Source organism: Pimephales promelas, chromosome 23 (assembly GCF_988280905.1).
Source record: "Pimephales promelas chromosome 23, fPimPro1.hap1.1, whole genome shotgun sequence".
Taxonomy (NCBI): domain Eukaryota; kingdom Metazoa; phylum Chordata; class Actinopteri; order Cypriniformes; family Leuciscidae; genus Pimephales; species Pimephales promelas.
In genome coordinates, this window is record NC_142791.1 from 7,517,445 (window position 1) to 7,540,570 (window position 23,126).

A 23,126-nucleotide genomic window follows, 5' to 3' on the forward strand; every position below is an offset into this window, starting at 1 on the left:
GGGTACCACTGTGGTTTTTTTTTCGGGCCGAATTTTTGAGTTTCGATATCTCAGCTCTGGAAGGGGCTAGAGCCTCCATTCTTGCACTCAGGTCTAAGTCTCATGGCCCTCTATCAGAATTTGGGAAGATTGGAGAAACTTAATTTTTCGCCCAAAAAAAAAACGTAAGGGGTACCACTGTCGTTTTTTTTTCGGGCCAAATTTTTGAGTTTCGATATCTCAGCTCTGGAAGGGGCTAGAGCCTCCATTTTTGCACTCAGGTCTAAGTCTCATGGCCCTCTATCAGAATCCAGAGTTTTGGGAAGATTGGAGAAATGTAATTTTTCGCCCCCCCAAAAAAAACGTAAGGGGTACCACTGTCGTTTTTTTTTCTGGCCGAATTTTTGAGTTTCGATATCTCAGCTCTGGAAGGGGCTAGAGCCTCCATTTTTGCACTCAGGTCTAAGTCTCATGGCCCTCTATCAGAATCCAGAGTTTTGGGAAGATTGGAGAAACTTCATTTTTGGCCCCAAAAAAAAAAACGTAAGGGGTACCACTGTCGTTTTTTTTTCGGGCCAAATTTTTGAGTTTCGATATCTCAGCTCTGGAAGGGGCTAGAGCCTCCATTTTTGCACTCAGGTCTAAGTCTCATGGCCCTCTATCAGAATTTGGGAAGATTGGAGAAACTTAATTTTTCGCCCAAAAAAAAAACGTAAGGGGTACCACTGTCGTTTTTTTTTTCGGGCCAAATTTTTGAGTTTCGATATCTCAGCTCTGGAAGGGGCTAGAGCCTCCATTTTTGCACTCAGGTCTAAGTCTCATGGCCCTCTATCAGAATTTGGGAAGATTGGAGAAACTTAATTTTTCGCCCAAAAAAAAAAACGTAAGGGGTACCACTGTGGTTTTTTTTTCGGGCCGAATTTTTGAGTTTCGATATCTCAGCTCTGGAAGGGGCTAGAGCCTCCATTTTTGCACTCAGGTCTAAGTCTCATGGCCCTCTATCAGAATTTGGGAAGATTGGAGAAACTTAATTTTTCGCCCAAAAAAAAAAACGTAAGGGGTACCACTGTCGTTTTTTTTTCGGGCCGAATTTTTGAGTTTCGATATCTCAGCTCTGGAAGGGGCTAGAGCCTCCATTTTTGCACTCAGGTCTAAGTCTCATGGCCCTCTATCAGAATTTGGGAAGATTGGAGAAACTTAATTTTTCGCCCAAAAAAAAAACGTAAGGGGTACCACTGTCGTTTTTTTTTCGGGCCAAATTTTTGAGTTTCGATATCTCAGCTCTGGAAGGGGCTAGAGCCTCCATTTTTGCACTCAGGTCTAAGTCTCATGGCCCTCTATCAGAATCCAGAGTTTTGGGAAGATTGGAGAAATTAAATTTTTCGCCCCCCAAAAAAAAACGTAAGGGGTACCACTGTCGTTTTTTTTTTCGGGCCGAATTTTTGAGTTTCGATATCTCAGCTCTGAAAGGGGCTAGAGCCTCCATTTTTGCACTCAGGTCTAAGTCTCATGGCCCTCTATCAGAATTTGGGAAGATTGGAGAAACTTAATTTTTCGCCCAAAAAAAAAACGTAAGGGGTACCACTGTCGTTTTTTTTTCGGGCCGAATTTTTGAGTTTCGATATCTCAGCTCTGGAAGGGGCTAGAGCCTCCATTTTTGCACTCAGGTCTAAGTCTCATGGCCCTCTATCAGAATTTGAGAAGATTGGAGAAACTTAATTTTTCGCCCAAAAAAAAACGTAAGGGGTACCACTGTCGTTTTTTTTTCGGGCCAAATTTTTGAGTTTCGATATCTCAGCTCTGGAAGGGGCTAGAGCCTCCATTTTTGCACTCAGATCTAAGTCTCATGGCCCTCTATCAGAATTTGGGAAGATTGGAGAAACTTAATTTTTCGCCCAAAAAAAAAAACGTAAGGGGTACCACTGTGGGTTTTTTTTTCGGGCCGAATTTTTGAGTTTCGATATCTCAGCTCTGGAAGGGGCTAGAGCCTCCATTCTTGCACTCAGGTCTAAGTCTCATGGCCCTCTATCAGAATTTGGGAAGATTGGAGAAACTTAATTTTTCGCCCAAAAAAAAAAACGTAAGGGGTACCACTGTCGTTTTTTTTTTCGGGCCGAATTTTTGAGTTTCGATATCTCAGCTCTGGAAGGGGCTAGAGCCTCCATTTTTGCACTCAGGTCTAAGTCTCATGGCCCTCTATCAGAATTTGGGAAGATTGGAGAAACTTAATTTTTCGCCCAAAAAAAAACGTAAGGGGTACCACTGTCGTTTTTTTTTCGGGCCGAATTTTTGAGTTTCGATATCTCAGCTCTGGAAAGGGCTAGAGCCTCCATTTTTGCACTCATTTTCAGGCGAAAAATTAAGTTTCTCCAATCTTCTCAAAACTCTGGATTATGATCGAGAGCTGTGAGACTTTGACCTGAGTGCAAAAATGGAGGCTCTAGACCCTTCCAGAGCTGAGATATCAAAATTCAAAATTTCGACCCGAAAAAAAAACGACAGTGTTACCCCTTTTGTTTTTTTCATTTTCAGGCAAAAAATTAAGTTTGTCCAATCTTCTCAAAACTCTGGATTATGATCGAGGGCTGTGAGACTTTGACCTGAGTGCAAAAATGGAGGCTCTAGACCCTTCCAGAGCTGAGATATCGAAATTCAAAATTTCGACCCGAAAAAAAACGACAGTGTTACCCCTTTCGTTTTTTTCATTTTCGGGCGAAAAATTAAGTTTCTCCAATCTTCTCAAAACTCTGGATTCTGATAGAGGGCCGCAAAACTTTGACCTGAGTGCAAATATGGAGGCTCTAGACCCTTCCAGAGCTGAGATATCGAAATTCAAAATTTCGACCCGAAAAAAAAAACGACAGTGTTACCCCTTTCGTTTTTTTTCATTTTCGAGCGAAAAATTAAGTTTCTCCAATCTTCTCAAAACTCTGGATTATGATAGAGGGCTGTGCATCTTTGACCTAAGTGCAAATATGGAGGCTCTAGACCCTTCCAGAGCTGAGATATCAAAATTCAAAATTTCGACCCGAAAAAAAAACGACAGTGTTACCCCTTTCGTTTTTTTTTCATTTTCAGGAAGAAAATTAAGTTTCTCCAATCTTCTCAAAACTCTGGATTATGATCGAGGGCTGTGAGACTTTGACCTGAGTGCAAAAATGGAGGCTCTAGACCCTTCCAGAGCTGAGATATCGAAATTCAAAATTTCGACCCGAAAAAAAAAAACGACAGTGTTACCCCTTTCGTTTTTTTTCATTTTCAGGCAAAAAATTAAGTTTCTCCAATCTTCTTAAAACTCTGGATTCTGATAGAGGGCCGCGAGACTTTGACCTGAGTGCAAAAATGGAGGCTCTAGACCCTTCCAGAGCTGAGATATCGAAATTCAAAATTTCGACCCGAAAAAAAAAACGACAGTGTTACCCCTTTCGTTTTTTTTTTTCATTTTCGGGCGAAAAATTAAGTTTCTCCAATCTTCTCAAAACTCTGGATTATGATAGAGGGCTGTGCATCTTTGACCTAAGTGCAAATATGGAGGCTCTAGACCCTTCCAGAGCTGAGATATCGAAATTCAAAATTTCGACCCGAAAAAAAACGACAGTGTTACCCCTTTCGTTTTTTTTTTCATTTTCAGGCAAAAAATTAAGTTTCTCCAATCTTCTTAAAACTCTGGATTCTGATAGAGGGCCGCGAGACTTTGACCTGAGTGCAAAAATGGAGGCTCTAGACCCTTCCAGAGCTGAGATATTGAAATTCAAAATTTCGACCCGAAAAAAAAAAACGACAGTGTTACCCCTTTCATTTTTTTTCATTTTCAGGCGAAAAATTAAGTTTCTCCAATCTTCTCAAAACTCTGGATTATGATCGAGGGCTGTGAGACTTTGACCTGAGTGCAAAAATGGAGGCTCTAGACCCTTCCAGAGCTGAGATATCGAAATTCAAAATTTCGACCCGAAAAAAAAACGACAGTGTTACCCCTTTCGTTTTTTTTCATTTTCAGGCAAAAAATTAAGTTTATCCAATCTTCTCAAAACTCTGGATTATGATCGAGGGCTGTGAGACTTTGACCTGAGTGCAAAAATGGAGGCTCTAGACCCTTCCAGAGCTGAGATATCGAAATTCAAAATTTCGACCCAAAAAAAAAAAACTACAGTGTTACCCCTTTCGTTTTTTTTTTCATTTTCGGGCGAAAAATTAAGTTTCTCCAATCTTCTCAAAACTTTGGATTATGATCGAGGGCTGTTTGACTTTGACCTAAGTGCAAATATGGAGGCTCTAGACCCTTCCAGAGCTGAGATATCGAAATTCAAAATTTCGACCCGAAAAAAAACGACAGTGTTACCCCTTTCGTTTTTTTTCATTTTCAGGCGAAAAATTAAGTTTCTCCAATCTTCTCAAAACTCTGGATTCTGATAGAGGGCCGCGAGACTTTGACCTGAGTGCAAAAATGGAGGCTCTAGACCCTTCCAGAGCTGAGATATCGAATTTCAAAATTTCGACCCGAAAAAAAAAACGACAGTGTTACCCCTTTCGTTTTTTTTTCATTTTCGGGCGAAAAATTAAGTTTCTCCAATCTTCTCAAAACTCTGGATTATGATAGAGGGCTGTGCATCTTTGACCTAAGTGCAAATATGGAGGCTCTAGACCCTTCCAGAGCTGAGATATCGAAATTCAAAATTTCGACCCGAAAAAAAACGACAGTGTTACCTCTTTCGTTTTTTTTCATTTTCAGGCGAAAAATTAAGTTTCTCCAATCTTCTCAAAACTCTGGATTATGATCGAGAGCTGTGAGACTTTGACCTGAGTGCAAAAATGGAGGCTCTAGACCCTTCCAGAGCTGAGATATCAAAATTCAAAATTTCGACCCGAAAAAAAAAACGACAGTGTTATCCCTTTCGTTTTTTTCATTTTCAGGCAAAAAATTAAGTTTGTCCAATCTTCTCAAAACTCTGGATTATGATCGAGGGCTGTGAGACTTTGACCTGAGTGCAAAAATGGAGGCTCTAGACCCTTCCAGAGCTGAGATATCGAAATTCAAAATTTCGACCCGAAAAAAAAAACGACAGTGTTACCCCTTTCGTTTTTTTTTTCATTTTCGGGCGAAAAATTAAGTTTCTCCAATCTTCTCAAAACTTTGGATTATGATCGAGGGCTGTTTGACTTTGACCTAAGTGCAAATATGGAGGCTCTAGACCCTTTCAGAGCTGAGATATCGAAATTCAAAATTTCGACCCGAAAAAAAAACGACAGTGTTACCCCTTTCGTTTTTTTTTCATTTTTTCAGACGAAAAATTAAGTTTCTCCAATCTTCTCAAAACTCTGGATTATGATCGAGAGCTGTGAGACTTTGACCTGAGTGCAAAAATGGAGGCTCTAGACCCTTCCAGAGCTGAGATATCGAAATTCAAAATTTCGACCCGAAAAAAAAACGACAGTGTTACCCCTTTCGTTTTTTTCATTTTCGGGCGAAAAATTAATTTTCTCCAATCTTCTCAAAACTCTGGATTCTGATAGAGGGCCGCGAAACTTTGACCTGAGTGCAAATATGGAGGCTCTAGACCCTTCCAGAGCTGAGATATCGAAATTCAAAATTTCGACCCGAAAAAAAAAACGACAGTGTTACCCCTTTCGTTTTTTTTCATTTTCGGGCGAAAAATTAAGTTTCTGCAATCTTCTCAAAACTCTGGATTATGATAGAGGGCTGTGCATCTTTGACCTAAGTGCAAATATGGAGGCTCTAGACCCTTCCAGAGCTGAGATATCAAAATTCAAAATTTCGACCCGAAAAAAAAAACGACAGTGTTACCCCTTTCGTTTTTTTTCATTTTCAGGCAAAAAATTAAGTTTCTCCAATCTTCTCAAAACTCTGGATTATGATCGAGGGCTGTGAGACTTTGACCTGAGTGCAAAAATGGAGGCTCTAGACCCTTCCAGAGCTGAGATATCGAAATTCAAAATTTCGACCCGAAAAAAAAAAACGACAGTGTTACCCCTTTCGTTTTTTTCATTTTCGGGCGAAAAATTAAGTTTCTCCAATCTTCTCAAAACTTTGGATTATGATCGAGGGCTGTTTGACTTTGACCTAAGTGCAAATATGGAGGCTCTAGACCCTTCCAGAGCTGAGATATCGAAATTCAAAATTTCAACCCGAAAAAAAAACGACAGTGTTACCCCTTTCGTTTTTTTTCATTTTCAGGCGAAAAATTAAGTTTCTCCAATCTTCTCAAAACTCTGGATTCTGATAGAGGGCTGTGAGACTTTGACCTGAGTGCAAAAATGGAGGCTCTAGACCCTTCCAGAGCTGAGATATCGAAATTCAAAATTTCGACCCGAAAAAAAAAAACGACAGTGTTACCCCTTTCGTTTTTTTCATTTTCGGGCGAAAAATTAAGTTTCTCCAATCTTCTCAAAACTCTGGATTCTGATAGAGGGCCGCGAGACTTTGACCTGAGTGCAAAAATGGAGGCTCTAGACCCTTCCAGAGCTGAGATATCGAAATTCAAAATTTCGACCCGAAAAAAAAACGACAGTGTTACCCCTTTCGTTTTTTTTCATTTTCGGGCGAAAAATTAAGTATCACCAATCTTCTCAAAACTCTGGATTATGATAGAGGGTTTTGCGACTTTGACCTAAGTGCACATATGGAGGCTCTAGACCCTTCCAGAGCTGAGATATCAAAATTCAAAATTTCGACCCGAAAAAAAAAACGACAGTTTCGTTTTTTTTTTCATTTTCAGGCAAAAAATTAAGTTTCTCCAATCTTCTCAAAACTCTGGATTATGATTGAGGGCTATGAGACTTTGACCTGAGTGCAAAAATGGAGGCTCTAGACCCTTCCAGAGCTGAGATATCGAAATTCAAAATTTCGACCCGAAAAAAAACGACAGTGTTACCCCTTTCATTTTTTTCATTTTCGGGCGAAAAATTAAGTTTCTCCAATCTTCTCAAAACTCTGGATTCTGATAGAGGGCCGCGAAACTTTGACCTGAGTGCAAATATGGAGGCTCTAGACCCTTCCAGAGCTGAGATATCGAAATTCAAAATTTCGACCCGAAAAAAAAACGACAGTGTTACCCCTTTCGTTTTTTTTCATTTTCGGGCGAAAAATTAAGTTTCTCCAATCTTCTCAAAACTCTGGATTATGATAGAGGGCTGTGCATCTTTGACCTAAGTGCAAATATGGAGGCTCTAGACCCTTCCAGAGCTGAGATATCGAAATTCAAAAATTCGACCCGAAAAAAAAAACGACAGTGTTACCCCTTTCAATTTTTTTCATTTTCAGGCGAAAAATTAAGTTTCTCCAATCTTCTCAAAACTCTGGATTCTGATAGAGGGCTGTGAGTTTTTGACCTGAGTGCAAAAATGGAGGCTCTAGACCCTTCCAGAGCTGAGATATCGAAATTCAAAATTTCGACCCGAAAAAAAAACGACAGTGTTACCCCTTTCGTTTTTTTCATTTTCGGGCGAAAAATTAAGTTTCTCCAATCTTCTCAAAACTCTGGATTCTGATAGAGGGCCGCGAGACTTTGACCTGAGTGCAAAAATGGAGGCTCTAGACCCTTCCAGAGCTGAGATATCGAAATTCAAAATTTCGACCCGAAAAAAAAAACGACAGTGTTACCCCTTTCGTTTTTTTTCATTTTCGGGCGAAAAATTAAGTATCACCAATCTTCTCAAAACTCTGGATTATGATAGAGGGTTGTGCGACTTTGACCTAAGTGCACATATGGAGGCTCTAGACCCTTCCAGAGCTGAGATATCAAAATTTAAAATTTCGACCCGAAAAAAAAAACGACAGTGTTACCCCTTTCGTTTTTTTTCATTTTCAGGCAAAAAATTAAGTTTCTCCAATCTTCTCAAAACTCTGGATTATGATCGAGGGCTGTGAGACTTTGACCTGAGTGCAAAAATGGAGGCTCTAGACCCTTCCAGAGCTGAGATATCGAAATTCAAAATTTCGACCCGAAAAAAAAAAACGACAGTGTTACCCCTTTCGTTTTTTTTCATTTTCGGGCGAAAAATTAAGTTTCTCCAATCTTCTCAAAACTCTGGATTATGATCGAGGGCTGTGAGACTTTGACCTGAGTGCAAAAATGGAGGCTCTAGACCCTTCCAGAGCTGAGATATCAAAATTCAAAATTTTGACCCGAAAAAAAAAACGACAGTGTTACCCCTTTCGTTTTTTTTCATTTTCGGGCGAAAAATTAAGTTTCTCCAATCTTCTCAAAACTTTGGATTATGATCGAGGGCTGTTTGACTTTGACCTAAGTGCAAATATGGAGGCTCTAGACCCTTCCAGAATTGAGATATCGAAATTCAAAATTTCGACCCGAAAAAAAAACGACAGTGTTACCCCTTTCGTTTTTTTTCATTTTCAGGCGAAAAATTAAGTTTCTCCAATCTTCTCAAAACTCTGGATTCTGATAGAGGGCCGCGAGACTTTGACCTGAGTGCAAAAATGGAGGCTCTAGACCCTTCCAGAGCTGAGATATCGAAATTCAAAATTTCGACCCGAAAAAAAAACGACAGTGTTACCCCTTTCGTTTTTTTTCGTTTTCGGGCGAAAAATTAAGTTTCTCCAATCTTCTCAAAACTCTGGATTATGATCGAGGGCTGTGAGACTTTGACCTGAGTGCAAAAATGGAGGCTCTAGACCCTTCCAGAGCTGAGATATCGAAATTCAAAATTTCGACCCGGAAAAAAAAAACGACAGTGTTACCCCTTTCGTTTTTTTTTTTCATTTTTGGGCGGAAAATTAAGTCTCTCCAATCTTCTCAAAAATCTGGATTCTGATAGAGGGCCGCGAAACTTTGACCTGAGTGCAAATATGGAGGCTCTAGACCCTTCCAGAGCTGAGATATCGAAATTCAAAATTTCGACCCGAAAAAAAAAACGACAGTGTTACCCCTTTCGTTTTTTTTCATTTTCGGGCGAAAAATTAAGTTTCTGCAATCTTCTCAAAACTCTGGATTATGATAGAGGGCTGTGCATCTTTGACCTAAGTGCAAATATGGAGGCTCTAGACCCTTCCAGAGCTGAGATATCAAAATTCAAAATTTCGACCCGAAAAAAAAAACGACAGTGTTACCCCTTTCGTTTTTTTTCATTTTCAGGCAAAAAATTAAGTTTCTCCAATCTTCTCAAAACTCTGGATTATGATCGAGGGCTGTGAGACTTTGACCTGAGTGCAAAAATGGAGGCTCTAGACCCTTCCAGAGCTGAGATATCGAAATTCAAAATTTCGACCCGAAAAAAAAAAACGACAGTGTTACCCCTTTCGTTTTTTTTTTTCATTTTCGGGCGAAAAATTAAGTTTCTCCAATCTTCTCAAAACTTTGGATTATGATCGAGGGCTGTTTGACTATGACCTAAGTGCAAATATGGAGGCTCTAGACCCTTCCAGAGCTGAGATATCGAAATTCAAAATTTCAACCCGAAAAAAAAACGACAGTGTTACCCCTTTCGTTTTTTTTCATTTTCAGGCGAAAAATTAAGTTTCTCCAATCTTCTCAAAACTCTGGATTCTGATAGAGGGCTGTGAGACTTTGACCTGAGTGCAAAAATGGAGGCTCTAGACCCTTCCAGAGCTGAGATATCGAAATTCAAAATTTCGACCCGAAAAAAAAAAACGACAGTGTTACCCCTTTCGTTTTTTTCATTTTCGGGCGAAAAATTAAGTTTCTCCAATCTTCTCAAAACTCTGGATTCTGATAGAGGGCCGCGAGACTTTGACCTGAGTGCAAAAATGGAGGCTCTAGACCCTTCCAGAGCTGAGATATCGAAATTCAAAATTTCGACCCGAAAAAAAAAACGACAGTGTTACCCCTTTCGTTTTTTTTCATTTTCGGGCGAAAAATTAAGTTTCTCCAATCTTCTCAAAACTCTGGATTATGATAGACGGTTGTGCGACTTTGACCTAAGTGCACATATGGAGGCTCTAGACCCTTCCAGAGCTGAGATATCAAAATTTAAAATTTCGACCCGAAAAAAAAAACGACAGTGTTACCCCTTTCGTTTTTTTTCATTTTCAGGCAAAAAATTAAGTTTCTCCAATCTTCTCAAAACTCTGGATTATGATCGAGGGCTGTGAGACTTTGACCTGAGTGCAAAAATGGAGGCTCTAGACCCTTCCAGAGCTGAGATATCGAAATTCAAAATTTCGACCCGAAAAAAAAAAACGACAGTGTTACCCCTTTCGTTTTTTTTCATTTTCGGGCGAAAAATTAAGTTTCTCCAATCTTCTCAAAACTCTGGATTATGATCGAGGGCTGTGAGACTTTGACCTGAGTGCAAAAATGGAGGCTCTAGACCCTTCCAGAGCTGAGATATCAAAATTCAAAATTTTGACCCGAAAAAAAAAACGACAGTGTTACCCCTTTCGTTTTTTTTTCATTTTCGGGCGAAAAATTAAGTTTCTCCAATCTTCTCAAAACTTTGGATTATGATCGAGGGCTGTTTGACTTTGACCTAAGTGCAAATATGGAGGCTCTAGACCCTTCCAGAATTGAGATATCGAAATTCAAAATTTCGACCCGAAAAAAAAACGACAGTGTTACCCCTTTCGTTTTTTTTCATTTTCAGGCGAAAAATTAAGTTTCTCCAATCTTCTCAAAACTCTGGATTCTGATAGAGGGCCGCGAGACTTTGACCTGAGTGCAAAAATGGAGGCTCTAGACCCTTCCAGAGCTGAGATATCGAAATTCAAAATTTCGACCCGAAAAAAAAACGACAGTGTTACCCCTTTCGTTTTTTTTCGTTTTCGGGCGAAAAATTAAGTTTCTCCAATCTTCTCAAAACTCTGGATTATGATCGAGGGCTGTGAGACTTTGACCTGAGTGCAAAAATGGAGGCTCTAGACCCTTCCAGAGCTGAGATATCGAAATTCAAAATTTCGACCCGGAAAAAAAAACGACAGTGTTACCCCTTTCGTTTTTTTTTTTCATTTTTGGGCGGAAAATTAAGTCTCTCCAATCTTCTCAAAAATCTGGATTATGATAGAGGGCCGCGAGACTTTGACCTGAGTGCAAAAATGGAGGCTCTAGACCCTTCCAGAGCTGAGATATCGAAATTCAAAATTTCGACCCGAAAAAAAAACGACAGTGTTACCCCTTTCGTTTTTTTTCATTTTCGGGCGAAAAATTAAGTATCTCCAATCTTCTCAAAACTCTGGATTATGATAGAGGGTTGCGAGACTTTGACCTAAGTGCACATATGGAGGCTCTAGACCCTTCCAGAGCTGAGATATCAAAATTCAAAATTTTGACCCGAAAAAAAAACGACAGTGTTACCCCTTTCGTTTTTTTTCATTTTCAGGCAAAAAATTAAGTTTCTCCAATCTTCTCAAAACTCTGGATTATGATCGAGGGCTGTGACACTTTGACCTGAGTGCAAAAATGGAGGCTCTAGACCCTTCCAGAGCTGAGATATCGAAATTCAAAATTTCGACCCGAAAAAAAACGACAGTGTTACCCCTTTCGGTTTTTTTCATTTTCGGGCGAAAAATTAAGTTTCTCCAATCTTCTCAAAACTTTGGATTATGATCGAGGGCTGTTTGACTTTGACCTAAGTGCAAATATGGAGGCTCTAGACCCTGCCAGAATTGAGATATCGAAATTCAAAATTTCGACCCGAAAAAAAAACGACAGTGTTACCCCTTTCGTTTTTTTTCATTTTCAGGCGAAAAATTAAGTTTCTCCAATCTTCTCAAAACTCTGGATTCTGATAGAGGGCCGCGAGACTTTGACCTGAGTGCAAAAATGGAGGCTCTAGACCCTTCCAGAGCTGAGATATCGAAATTCAAAATTTAGACCCGAAAAAAAAACGACAGTGTTACCCCTTTCGTTTTTTTTCATTTTCGGGCGAAAAATTAAGTATCACCAATCTTCTCAAAACTCTGGATTATGATAGAGGGTTTTGCGACTTTGACCTAAGTGCACATATGGAGGCTCTAGACCCTTCCAGAGCTGAGATATCAAAATTCAAAATTTCGACCCGAAAAAAAAAACGACAGTTTCGTTTTTTTTTTCATTTTCAGGCAAAAAATTAAGTTTCTCCAATCTTCTCAAAACTCTGGATTATGATTGAGGGCTATGAGACTTTGACCTGAGTGCAAAAATGGAGGCTCTAGACCCTTCCAGAGCTGAGATATCGAAATTCAAAATTTCGACCCGAAAAAAAAACGACAGTGTTACCCCTTTCATTTTTTTCATTTTCGGGCGAAAAATTAAGTTTCTCCAATCTTCTCAAAACTCTGGATTCTGATAGAGGGCCGCGAAACTTTGACCTGAGTGCAAATATGGAGGCTCTAGACCCTTCCAGAGCTGAGATATCGAAATTCAAAATTTCGACCCGAAAAAAAAACGACAGTGTTACCCCTTTCGTTTTTTTTCATTTTCGGGCGAAAAATTAAGTTTCTCCAATCTTCTCAAAACTCTGGATTATGATAGAGGGCTGTGCATCTTTGACCTAAGTGCAAATATGGAGGCTCTAGACCCTTCCAGAGCTGAGATATCGAAATTCAAAAATTCGACCCGAAAAAAAAACGACAGTGTTACCCCTTTCAATTTTTTTCATTTTCAGGCGAAAAATTAAGTTTCTCCAATCTTCTCAAAACTCTGGATTCTGATAGAGGGCTGTGAGTTTTTGACCTGAGTGCAAAAATGGAGGCTCTAGACCCTTCCAGAGCTGAGATATCGAAATTCAAAATTTCGACCCGAAAAAAAAACGACAGTGTTACCCCTTTCGTTTTTTTCATTTTCGGGCGAAAAATTAAGTTTCTCCAATCTTCTCAAAACTCTGGATTCTGATAGAGGGCCGCGAGACTTTGACCTGAGTGCAAAAATGGAGGCTCTAGACCCTTCCAGAGCTGAGATATCGAAATTCAAAATTTCGACCCGAAAAAAAAAACGACAGTGTTACCCCTTTCGTTTTTTTTCATTTTCGGGCGAAAAATTAAGTATCACCAATCTTCTCAAAACTCTGGATTATGATAGAGGGTTGTGCGACTTTGACCTAAGTGCACATATGGAGGCTCTAGACCCTTCCAGAGCTGAGATATCAAAATTTAAAATTTCGACCCGAAAAAAAAAACGACAGTGTTACCCCTTTCGTTTTTTTTCATTTTCAGGCAAAAAATTAAGTTTCTCCAATCTTCTCAAAACTCTGGATTATGATCGAGGGCTGTGAGACTTTGACCTGAGTGCAAAAATGGAGGCTCTAGACCCTTCCAGAGCTGAGATATCGAAATTCAAAATTTCGACCCGAAAAAAAAAAACGACAGTGTTACCCCTTTCGTTTTTTTTCATTTTCGGGCGAAAAATTAAGTTTCTCCAATCTTCTCAAAACTCTGGATTATGATCGAGGGCTGTGAGACTTTGACCTGAGTGCAAAAATGGAGGCTCTAGACCCTTCCAGAGCTGAGATATCAAAATTCAAAATTTTGACCCGAAAAAAAAAACGACAGTGTTACCCCTTTCGTTTTTTTTCATTTTCGGGCGAAAAATTAAGTTTCTCCAATCTTCTCAAAACTTTGGATTATGATCGAGGGCTGTTTGACTTTGACCTAAGTGCAAATATGGAGGCTCTAGACCCTTCCAGAATTGAGATATCGAAATTCAAAATTTCGACCCGAAAAAAAAACGACATTGTTACCCCTTTCGTTTTTTTTCATTTTCAGGCGAAAAATTAAGTTTCTCCAATCTTCTCAAAACTCTGGATTCTGATAGAGGGCCGCGAGACTTTGACCTGAGTGTAAAAATGGAGGCTCTAGACCCTTCCAGAGCTGAGATATCGAAATTCAAAATTTCGACCCGAAAAAAAAACGACAGTGTTACCCCTTTCGTTTTTTTTCGTTTTCGGGCGAAAAATTAAGTTTCTCCAATCTTCTCAAAACTCTGGATTATGATCGAGGGCTGTGAGACTTTGACCTGAGTGCAAAAATGGAGGCTCTAGACCCTTCCAGAGCTGAGATATCGAAATTCAAAATTTCGACCCGGAAAAAAAAACGACAGTGTTACCCCTTTCGTTTTTTTTCATTTTCGGGCGAAAAATTAAGTCTCTCCAATCTTCTCAAAAATCTGGATTATGATCGAGGGCTGTGAGACTTTGACCTGAGTGCAAAAATGGAGGCTCTAGACCCTTCCAGAGCTGAGATATCGAAATTCAAAAATTCGACCCGAAAAAAAAAACGACAGTGTTACCCCTTTCGTTTTTTTTCATTTTCGGGCGAAAAATTAAGTATCTCCAATCTTCTCAAAACTCTGGATTATGATAGAGGGTTGCGAGACTTTGACCTAAGTGCACATATGGAGGCTCTAGACCCTTCCAGAGCTGAGATATCAAAATTCAAAATTTTGACCCGAAAAAAAAACGACAGTGTTACCCCTTTCGTTTTTTTTCATTTTCAGGCAAAAAATTAAGTTTCTCCAATCTTCTCAAAACTCTGGATTATGATCGAGGGCTGTGACACTTTGACCTGAGTGCAAAAATGGAGGCTCTAGACCCTTCCAGAGCTGAGATATCGAAATTCAAAATTTCGACCCGAAAAAAAACGACAGTGTTACCCCTTTCGGTTTTTTTCATTTTCGGGCGAAAAATTAAGTTTCTCCAATCTTCTCAAAACTTTGGATTATGATCGAGGGCTGTTTGACTTTGACCTAAGTGCAAATATGGAGGCTCTAGACCCTGCCAGAATTGAGATATCGAAATTCAAAATTTCGACCCGAAAAAAAAACGACAGTGTTACCCCTTTCGTTTTTTTTCATTTTCAGGCGAAAAATTAAGTTTCTCCAATCTTCTCAAAACTCTGGATTCTGATAGAGGGCCGCGAGACTTTGACCTGAGTGCAAAAATGGAGGCTCTAGACCCTTCCAGAGCTGAGATATCGAAATTCAAAATTTAGACCCGAAAAAAAAACGACAGTGTTACCCCTTTCGTTTTTTTTCATTTTCGGGCGAAAAATTAAGTATCACCAATCTTCTCAAAACTCTGGATTATGATAGAGGGTTTTGCGACTTTGACCTAAGTGCACATATGGAGGCTCTAGACCCTTCCAGAGCTGAGATATCAAAATTCAAAATTTCGACCCGAAAAAAAAAACGACAGTTTCGTTTTTTTTTTCATTTTCAGGCAAAAAATTAAGTTTCTCCAATCTTCTCAAAACTCTGGATTATGATTGAGGGCTATGAGACTTTGACCTGAGTGCAAAAATGGAGGCTCTAGACCCTTCCAGAGCTGAGATATCGAAATTCAAAATTTCGACCCGAAAAAAAAACGACAGTGTTACCCCTTTCATTTTTTTCATTTTCGGGCGAAAAATTAAGTTTCTCCAATCTTCTCAAAACTCTGGATTCTGATAGAGGGCCGCGAAACTTTGACCTGAGTGCAAATATGGAGGCTCTAGACCCTTCCAGAGCTGAGATATCGAAATTCAAAATTTCGACCCGAAAAAAAAACGACAGTGTTACCCCTTTCGTTTTTTTTCATTTTCGGGCGAAAAATTAAGTTTCTCCAATCTTCTCAAAACTCTGGATTATGATAGAGGGCTGTGCATCTTTGACCTAAGTGCAAATATGGAGGCTCTAGACCCTTCCAGAGCTGAGATATCGAAATTCAAAAATTCGACCCGAAAAAAAAACGACAGTGTTACCCCTTTCAATTTTTTTCATTTTCAGGCGAAAAATTAAGTTTCTCCAATCTTCTCAAAACTCTGGATTCTGATAGAGGGCTGTGAGTTTTTGACCTGAGTGCAAAAATGGAGGCTCTAGACCCTTCCAGAGCTGAGATATCGAAATTCAAAATTTCGACCCGAAAAAAAAACGACAGTGTTACCCCTTTCGTTTTTTTCATTTTCGGGCGAAAAATTAAGTTTCTCCAATCTTCTCAAAACTCTGGATTCTGATAGAGGGCCGCGAGACTTTGACCTGAGTGCAAAAATGGAGGCTCTAGACCCTTCCAGAGCTGAGATATCGAAATTCAAAATTTCGACCCGAAAAAAAAAACGACAGTGTTACCCCTTTCGTTTTTTTTCATTTTCGGGCGAAAAATTAAGTATCACCAATCTTCTCAAAACTCTGGATTATGATAGAGGGTTGTGCGACTTTGACCTAAGTGCACATATGGAGGCTCTAGACCCTTCCAGAGCTGAGATATCAAAATTTAAAATTTCGACCCGAAAAAAAAAACGACAGTGTTACCCCTTTCGTTTTTTTTCATTTTCAGGCAAAAAATTAAGTTTCTCCAATCTTCTCAAAACTCTGGATTATGATCGAGGGCTGTGAGACTTTGACCTGAGTGCAAAAATGGAGGCTCTAGACCCTTCCAGAGCTGAGATATCGAAATTCAAAATTTCGACCCGAAAAAAAAAAACGACAGTGTTACCCCTTTCGTTTTTTTTCATTTTCGGGCGAAAAATTAAGTTTCTCCAATCTTCTCAAAACTCTGGATTATGATCGAGGGCTGTGAGACTTTGACCTGAGTGCAAAAATGGAGGCTCTAGACCCTTCCAGAGCTGAGATATCAAAATTCAAAATTTTGACCCGAAAAAAAAAACGACAGTGTTACCCCTTTCGTTTTTTTTCATTTTCGGGCGAAAAATTAAGTTTCTCCAATCTTCTCAAAACTTTGGATTATGATCGAGGGCTGTTTGACTTTGACCTAAGTGCAAATATGGAGGCTCTAGACCCTTCCAGAATTGAGATATCGAAATTCAAAATTTCGACCCGAAAAAAAAACGACAGTGTTACCCCTTTCGTTTTTTTTCATTTTCAGGCGAAAAATTAAGTTTCTCCAATCTTCTCAAAACTCTGGATTCTGATAGAGGGCCGCGAGACTTTGACCTGAGTGCAAAAATGGAGGCTCTAGACCCTTCCAGAGCTGAGATATCGAAATTCAAAATTTCGACCCGAAAAAAAAACGACAGTGTTACCCCTTTCGTTTTTTTTCGTTTTCGGGCGAAAAATTAAGTTTCTCCAATCTTCTCAAAACTCTGGATTATGATCGAGGGCTGTGAGACTTTGACCTGAGTGCAAAAATGGAGGCTCTAGACCCTTCCAGAGCTGAGATATCGAAATTCAAAATTTCGACCCGGAAAAAAAAACGACAGTGTTACCCCTTTCGTTTTTTTTCATTTTCGGGCGAAAAATTAAGTCTCTCCAATCTTCTCAAAAATCTGGATTATGATCGAGGGCTGTGAGACTTTGACCTGAGTGCAAAAATGGAGGCTCTAGACCCTTCCAGAGCTGAGATATCGAAATTCAAAAATTCGACCCGAAAAAAAAAACGACAGTGTTACCCCTTTCGTTTTTTTTCATTTTCGGGTGAAAAATTAAGTTTCTCCAATCTTCTCAAAACTCTGGATTCTGATAGAGGGCCATGAGACTTAAACTTGAGTGCAAAATGGAGGCTCTAGACCCTTCCAGAGCTGAGATATCGCATTTTTGGGCGGAAAATTAAGTCTCTCCAATCTTCTCAAAACTCTGGATTCTGATAGAGGGCCGCGAGACTTTGACCTGAGTGCAAAAATGGAGGCTCTAGACCCTTCCAGAGCTGAGATATCGAAATTCAAAATTTCGACCCGAAAAAAAAACGACAGTGTTACCCCTTTCGTTTTTTTTTTTTTTGGGCAAAAAATTAAGTTTCTCCAATCTTCTCCAAACTCTGGATTCTGATAGAGGGCCGCGAGACTTTGACCTGAGTGCAAAAATGGAGCCTCTAGACCCTTCCAGAGCCGAGATATTGAGATCCAACGTATTCTGAGTCTAGATCCTCCATTTTTGCACTCAGGTCTAAGTCTTTATATTTCCTGCTTTATATTTTGGGGTGAAGTGTGACCAGGATCTGGTTTTGTTGAGATTCACACACTGTCTGTGGTGTGTGTGTGTGTGTTTGTCTGTCCGTGTGCACCTGCTGTCTGGTCAAGTACACAGTAGTGCAGTGCCAGATCAGTGCTGTGTGTAATAAGCCCAGCAGTGTTTATGTGGATGAGTGCGTGTTGGCGCTGATTGGGTCCTCTTCACATCCGTTCCTCCACACCTCCAGCACCTGACTGCCAACACTCACTTCAGTCCGTAATATGAAGACATGTTGTGATGGATCCGTGTCAATATCTTGATTCTGATAACACCTGGTTCGGCCTATACATCCTTTAACAAATCTCAGCTCTGGAAGGGTCTAGAGCCTCCATTTTTGCACTCAGGTCTAAGACTCATGGCCCTCTATCAGAATCCAGAGTTTCAAGAAGATCAGAGAAACTCAAAATTTCGACCCCCCCCAAAAAACGACAGTGGTACCCCTTTCGGTTTTTTTGGGGGGGTGAGAAATTAAGTTTCTCCAATCTTCTCAAAACTCTGGATTCTGATAGAGGGCCATGAGACTTAGACTTGAGTGCAAAATGGAGGCTCTAGACCCTTCCAGAGCCGAGATATTGACATCCCACGTAGCATTTATGCCATTATAAATATCTCAATATCTCGGCTCTGGAAGGGTCTAGAGCCTCCATTTTTGCACTCAGGTCTAAGTCTCATGGCCCTCTATCAGAATCCAGAGTTTCAAGAAGATCAGAGAAACTCAAAATTTCGAGCAAAAAAAAAAAAAACGACGGTGGTACCCCTTTCGTTTTTTTTTTTTTTCGGGGCGAAAAATTAAGTTTCTCCAGTCTTCTCAAAACTATGAATTCTGATAGAGGGCCAAGACCCTTCCAGAGCCGAGATATTGACATCCCACGTAGCATTTTTGCCATTATAAATATCTCAATATCGAGAAATTAAGTTTCTGCAAACTTCTCAAAACTCTGGATTCTAATAGACGGCCATGAGACTTAGTCCAAACTCCATTCAGACACATTTAAAAAAATCCTGTTTTAAAACGTGCAACTCTACAGTCGATTTTTAACTTTAATTAATAAGTTCAATCTTTCTATTTTACATACAAACTATGAAATACTGGCAAAAATATATACAAAATGTAAATACACCTAGGAAAATGTTGCTTGCTTCTGTGTTTAGAGTGAAGTGCTGCCATGCTTCTCTTCAATGTAGAGTTTTTTTTAAATATAATTACTACATGCAGAGCTTTACTGGCATTTGATTGGATGACAAACGTCCAATCTCATGGACTGCAGGCTTTAAAGGTGAAATGCTCCAGAAGTTAAAAAAGGGGGCTGACATGTGATGTCCATTGAAATGGACACAGGGTTTGAATGGGTTAAGATGACTTGCATTATGTGATCTTTCCAAAAGGAAATCTTGAGGATTAGTGATAACCCTACCCTGCATTAACAATGTGACAGCCTGAATAGGTCAGAGCAGTAATTACAATCCAAATGCCTTTGATATGCTCTCCAAATGCGATTGCTATTATGACTCAGTAGTGTATTATCAGTTCTGCTGTACAAAATAGATGTCAGACTGACACATCAGAGGTCCACTTGCTTTTGTTTAGCTGATTTCATAACGCTGGAGGATTACCTAAATGCTCATGTAAGGGTTCCATTGAATGTTTGACGTGCTTGATCATTTATTCAATTGTTGTATGACATTTTACATTTGTTTATCTCCTAGCTTCCATAGTGACAGTGATACGACTGGTAAATAATGCAGTGGACACCATTGAAAATGAAGGTATGTCTCAATTTTCATAATACTGAATGAATGAATGAACTCAGTGCTTAGCATCTACGTCACAGCTCTCAGCCCGCCCTCCGTCTGTTTATTGGCCGGCTGTTTTCAGGCCGGAGGAAAACTGAGAGATGTCGATGTCTCAGACTGAGTACAGAAGCGAACTGTAATAGAGCGGAAGTATGAAGACCGACGCAGTCAGGCTACTTTATTTAGCCCTAAATTAAGAACAAATAAGAACTTTGCCATGAGTATGGAGGCCTTCGATTTCCCTAACCTAAAATACAATCTTAAACTCGGCACTTAGCGTCTACGTCACAACTCTCAGCCTGCACTCTGTTCGTTGATTGGCCGGCTGTTTTCAGGCCAAAAGAAAACTGAGAGATAGGTCGCTATCTCTGATTGAGTACAGAAGCGAACTGAAATTGAGCGGAAGTACGAAGTCTGATGTAGTCAGGCTACGGGAACTCGCAAGCTCTTTTAAAAACCATGTAATGGTACACAGACGTCACTATTCATTTACCTCGGTACCTCGGTTTTCGATATGAATTTGGTACAACAGGAAAAAGCAACAAATCCCCAGTGCTAGGTTTCTTCTCATTTATTTTGAACTGACAGTAACTTGCAAATTACAGTTTGTTCCCCCTATCAGCATTGAGTTCCTTAGATGGAACATTACACCGTCCTTTAGTGCATTACGCACAAAGCCAGGACACAGATATTTCATCACTGAACTGTAGTGAGACACCCACGACACAAATCACCACAATGCCAAATAATTTTGTTTCATTATAACAGCAGAAACAACTTAAAACTACGGTTCGGAACGGAGACATGTACCATTACACCCCTACTAGTTATCTATTGCTAAAATCAGATTAGGTAACATGGTAACATGCTTAATGTGTTTTCCTCTTCTCCTAACAGTTGCAGTTCTGGGAGACAATACTACCTGTGAGTCATCTTTATGTTTGCCTTTATTGTTCCATTTTACTTTACTAATATCTGTTCCTTTGTTTCACATGGTCAAGCATATTTATAAACCTTCACATGCACCTCAGATTAAAACATTCCATCTTCAAATATTTCATCAAGCATAGACATTTTTTATTATTATTATTTGGCTTTTTGTTGTTTATTTGTTTTCATCTCATAACTCATTAAAACACATTTATGTCTTTTCACAGCAAGACCACACCTCCACTGTGAGGATGAGATATGCCTGGAATTCATCAAAGAGTGTTTTATGAATTGTAAGAGATCACATCTGTGTTTACTGTACTAAAGAAGACAGCTCTTATCGAAAATGCATCTAGTGTATAAATATAATCAAGATCCCATGACATGAACTCAATTAGCATTTTTTTCATCAAAAATTTTAGGAAAACGAAGGGGATATGACACTATATGAATTTTCATATACATACTTTTTTATACTGTGTGTGTGTGTCAATGTTCTGCTTGTGTATATTTACTGTCCTCTGAAAATAACTCGACATACAGCCATTACTGTCAAAAAATAAATAAAAAATAGCTGGCAACAAAAGTGAGTACACCCTAAGTGATAATAGCTGTACCCTGTTTAACCATGGAAAGTCCTATTTATCATGTTCATGTTTTCGTGAGCATGACAGGACCATAAAAATTGTTGTATCTTGTAATAGAGCAGTTCAAATTTGTGCTTTGAGGTCAATTCTCTCATACTGATCACTGGATGTTCAACATGGCACCTCATGGCAAATAACTCTCTAAGGATTTGAGAATTAGAATTGTTGCTCTCTACAAAGGTGACCTAGGCTATATGAAGATTGGTAACACCCTGAAATTAAGTTACAGTACAGGCTTGAGTTACTTGTTGTGCGTCCTCAATTGGAAGGTGGAAAAGCGCCATGTGTCTAACAGCCAATAGCAGACTGTGATGTCATTATGGAGGAGTGGAAGAGGATCCCAGCAACAACCTGTGCAGCTCTGCTGAATTACATGCCAATGTGGATTAAGACAGTTCTAGATATCAATGGTGCTCACACTAAATATTGACACTTTGGACACCGTTTTGACATTAGGGGTACTCACTTGTGTTGCCAGCTATTGACATTATTGACATTAATGGCTGTATGTCGAGTTATTTTCAGAGGACAGTAAATATACACTGCTATAAGCATCACATTGACTACTCTAAAATATATACAAGTTTCATTTCTATAGGATTGTCCCTAGCCTTTATTCTATCTCATACTATTACTTTTTTAAATAACTGTTTTCAATTTTAAACTGTTTTAAAATGTCATTTATTCCTGTGGTGGCAAAGCTAAATTTTACTCCAGTCTAACCCCAAACTTTTGAACAGTAGAGTAGATTATTATTATTTTTAGTAGTACCTAATAATGAATTGTTGGTTGTTATTATTAATATTGAAGACTTGTGTAAAGAATGCAAAATGTGCAACATTCATAAAGTTACATCTAATGAAATGTGCATAATTTTCCAGCCTACCAATGGCAAACGACAGAGTGGCTCGACACGTGTCTCCCAGGCTTGGAATCACCGCCTCGAGACCAGACCCCTACACCACCACCCCCACCCCTTCCTGCTCCCCCACCTCCCCGGACCTCCCCACGGTTATGTGGCACTCCTACCCGCCTGGGCGGCAGCTTTCGGTTGGACGGTAGCACCCTATCGCTGCAAACTGGCTACCCGTTACGACGCTACCAGGGCCAGAGAGATTTCCGCTCTTCTCTAACCCTGGATGACAACAACTCACCTGTTTATGAAGAATACCGCGGCCCGAATCACTATGACATCACCTCTGCTGTTCACCCGCTAGGTTTTAGCGAGGGCCGATCCACACCTGACCACCATCACTCCAGCCAATACCTGCTCTCTTACCCTCCTCTACTAGCCTGGGAGGAACGTCCGCATGTCTGGGAGGAAACACACCCCTTCGGAAGCCAGCAGGAGATCGAAAGAACGGACAGAATTTCACTCCGGGCCCAACGTTTTCGTAGTCAGAGCCCAAAGACATCTAGGTCCGGCATGAGAGAGTATTACTGACCATTGACAAACAAGTCCTTAATTAATCTGGATGCTTGTGTTCATGCAATTGAGGACTCGTCCTGAAGATGTCAGCTGATCTCTTTGGAATCGAAACATTTGGACTCTCACTGCCTCACTCATACTGTACAATAGTGACCATTCTTCAAGGACCTTATTAAAGGGTTAGTTCACCCAAAAATGAGAATTCTGTCATCATGTACTCGCCCTCACGCTGTTCCAAACCTGTATGACTTTCTTCTAAGGAACAGATTTTTTTAAAGATGTTTCAACTGCTGTATTGTATTTGGATCTTGTTTTGTGTTCCTCTGAAGAAAGCCAGTCATAGAGGTTTGGAATGACGTGAAGGTGAGTAAATTGTCATTTTTGGGGTGAACGATCACTTTAACTAGGTGTGTGAGAGAACATGCATCATTTTTACCATCTACTTTCTCATCGGCGCATCTGAGAAGCAGAGTGAAACTATGATTGTGTAGGTGCTATTGT

General features: G+C 39.7%; 1 protein-coding gene across 1 annotated transcript in view; it reads left to right on the forward strand.

Moving 5' to 3' along the window:
• fat3b (FAT atypical cadherin 3b) overlaps positions 1–23,045 on the forward strand; it is a 100,066-nt gene extending 77,021 nt beyond the window's left edge. The window contains exons 27-30 of the mRNA XM_089126290.1: positions 19,533–19,592; positions 20,517–20,543; positions 20,777–20,842; positions 22,078–23,045. Coding sequence (XP_088982416.1) covers positions 19,533–19,592; positions 20,517–20,543; positions 20,777–20,842; positions 22,078–22,640 — 716 coding nt within the window. The 3' untranslated portion in view covers positions 22,641–23,045. The remainder of the gene's footprint in view (positions 1–19,532; positions 19,593–20,516; positions 20,544–20,776; positions 20,843–22,077) is intronic.
• The last annotated feature ends 81 nt before the right edge of the window (positions 23,046–23,126 follow it).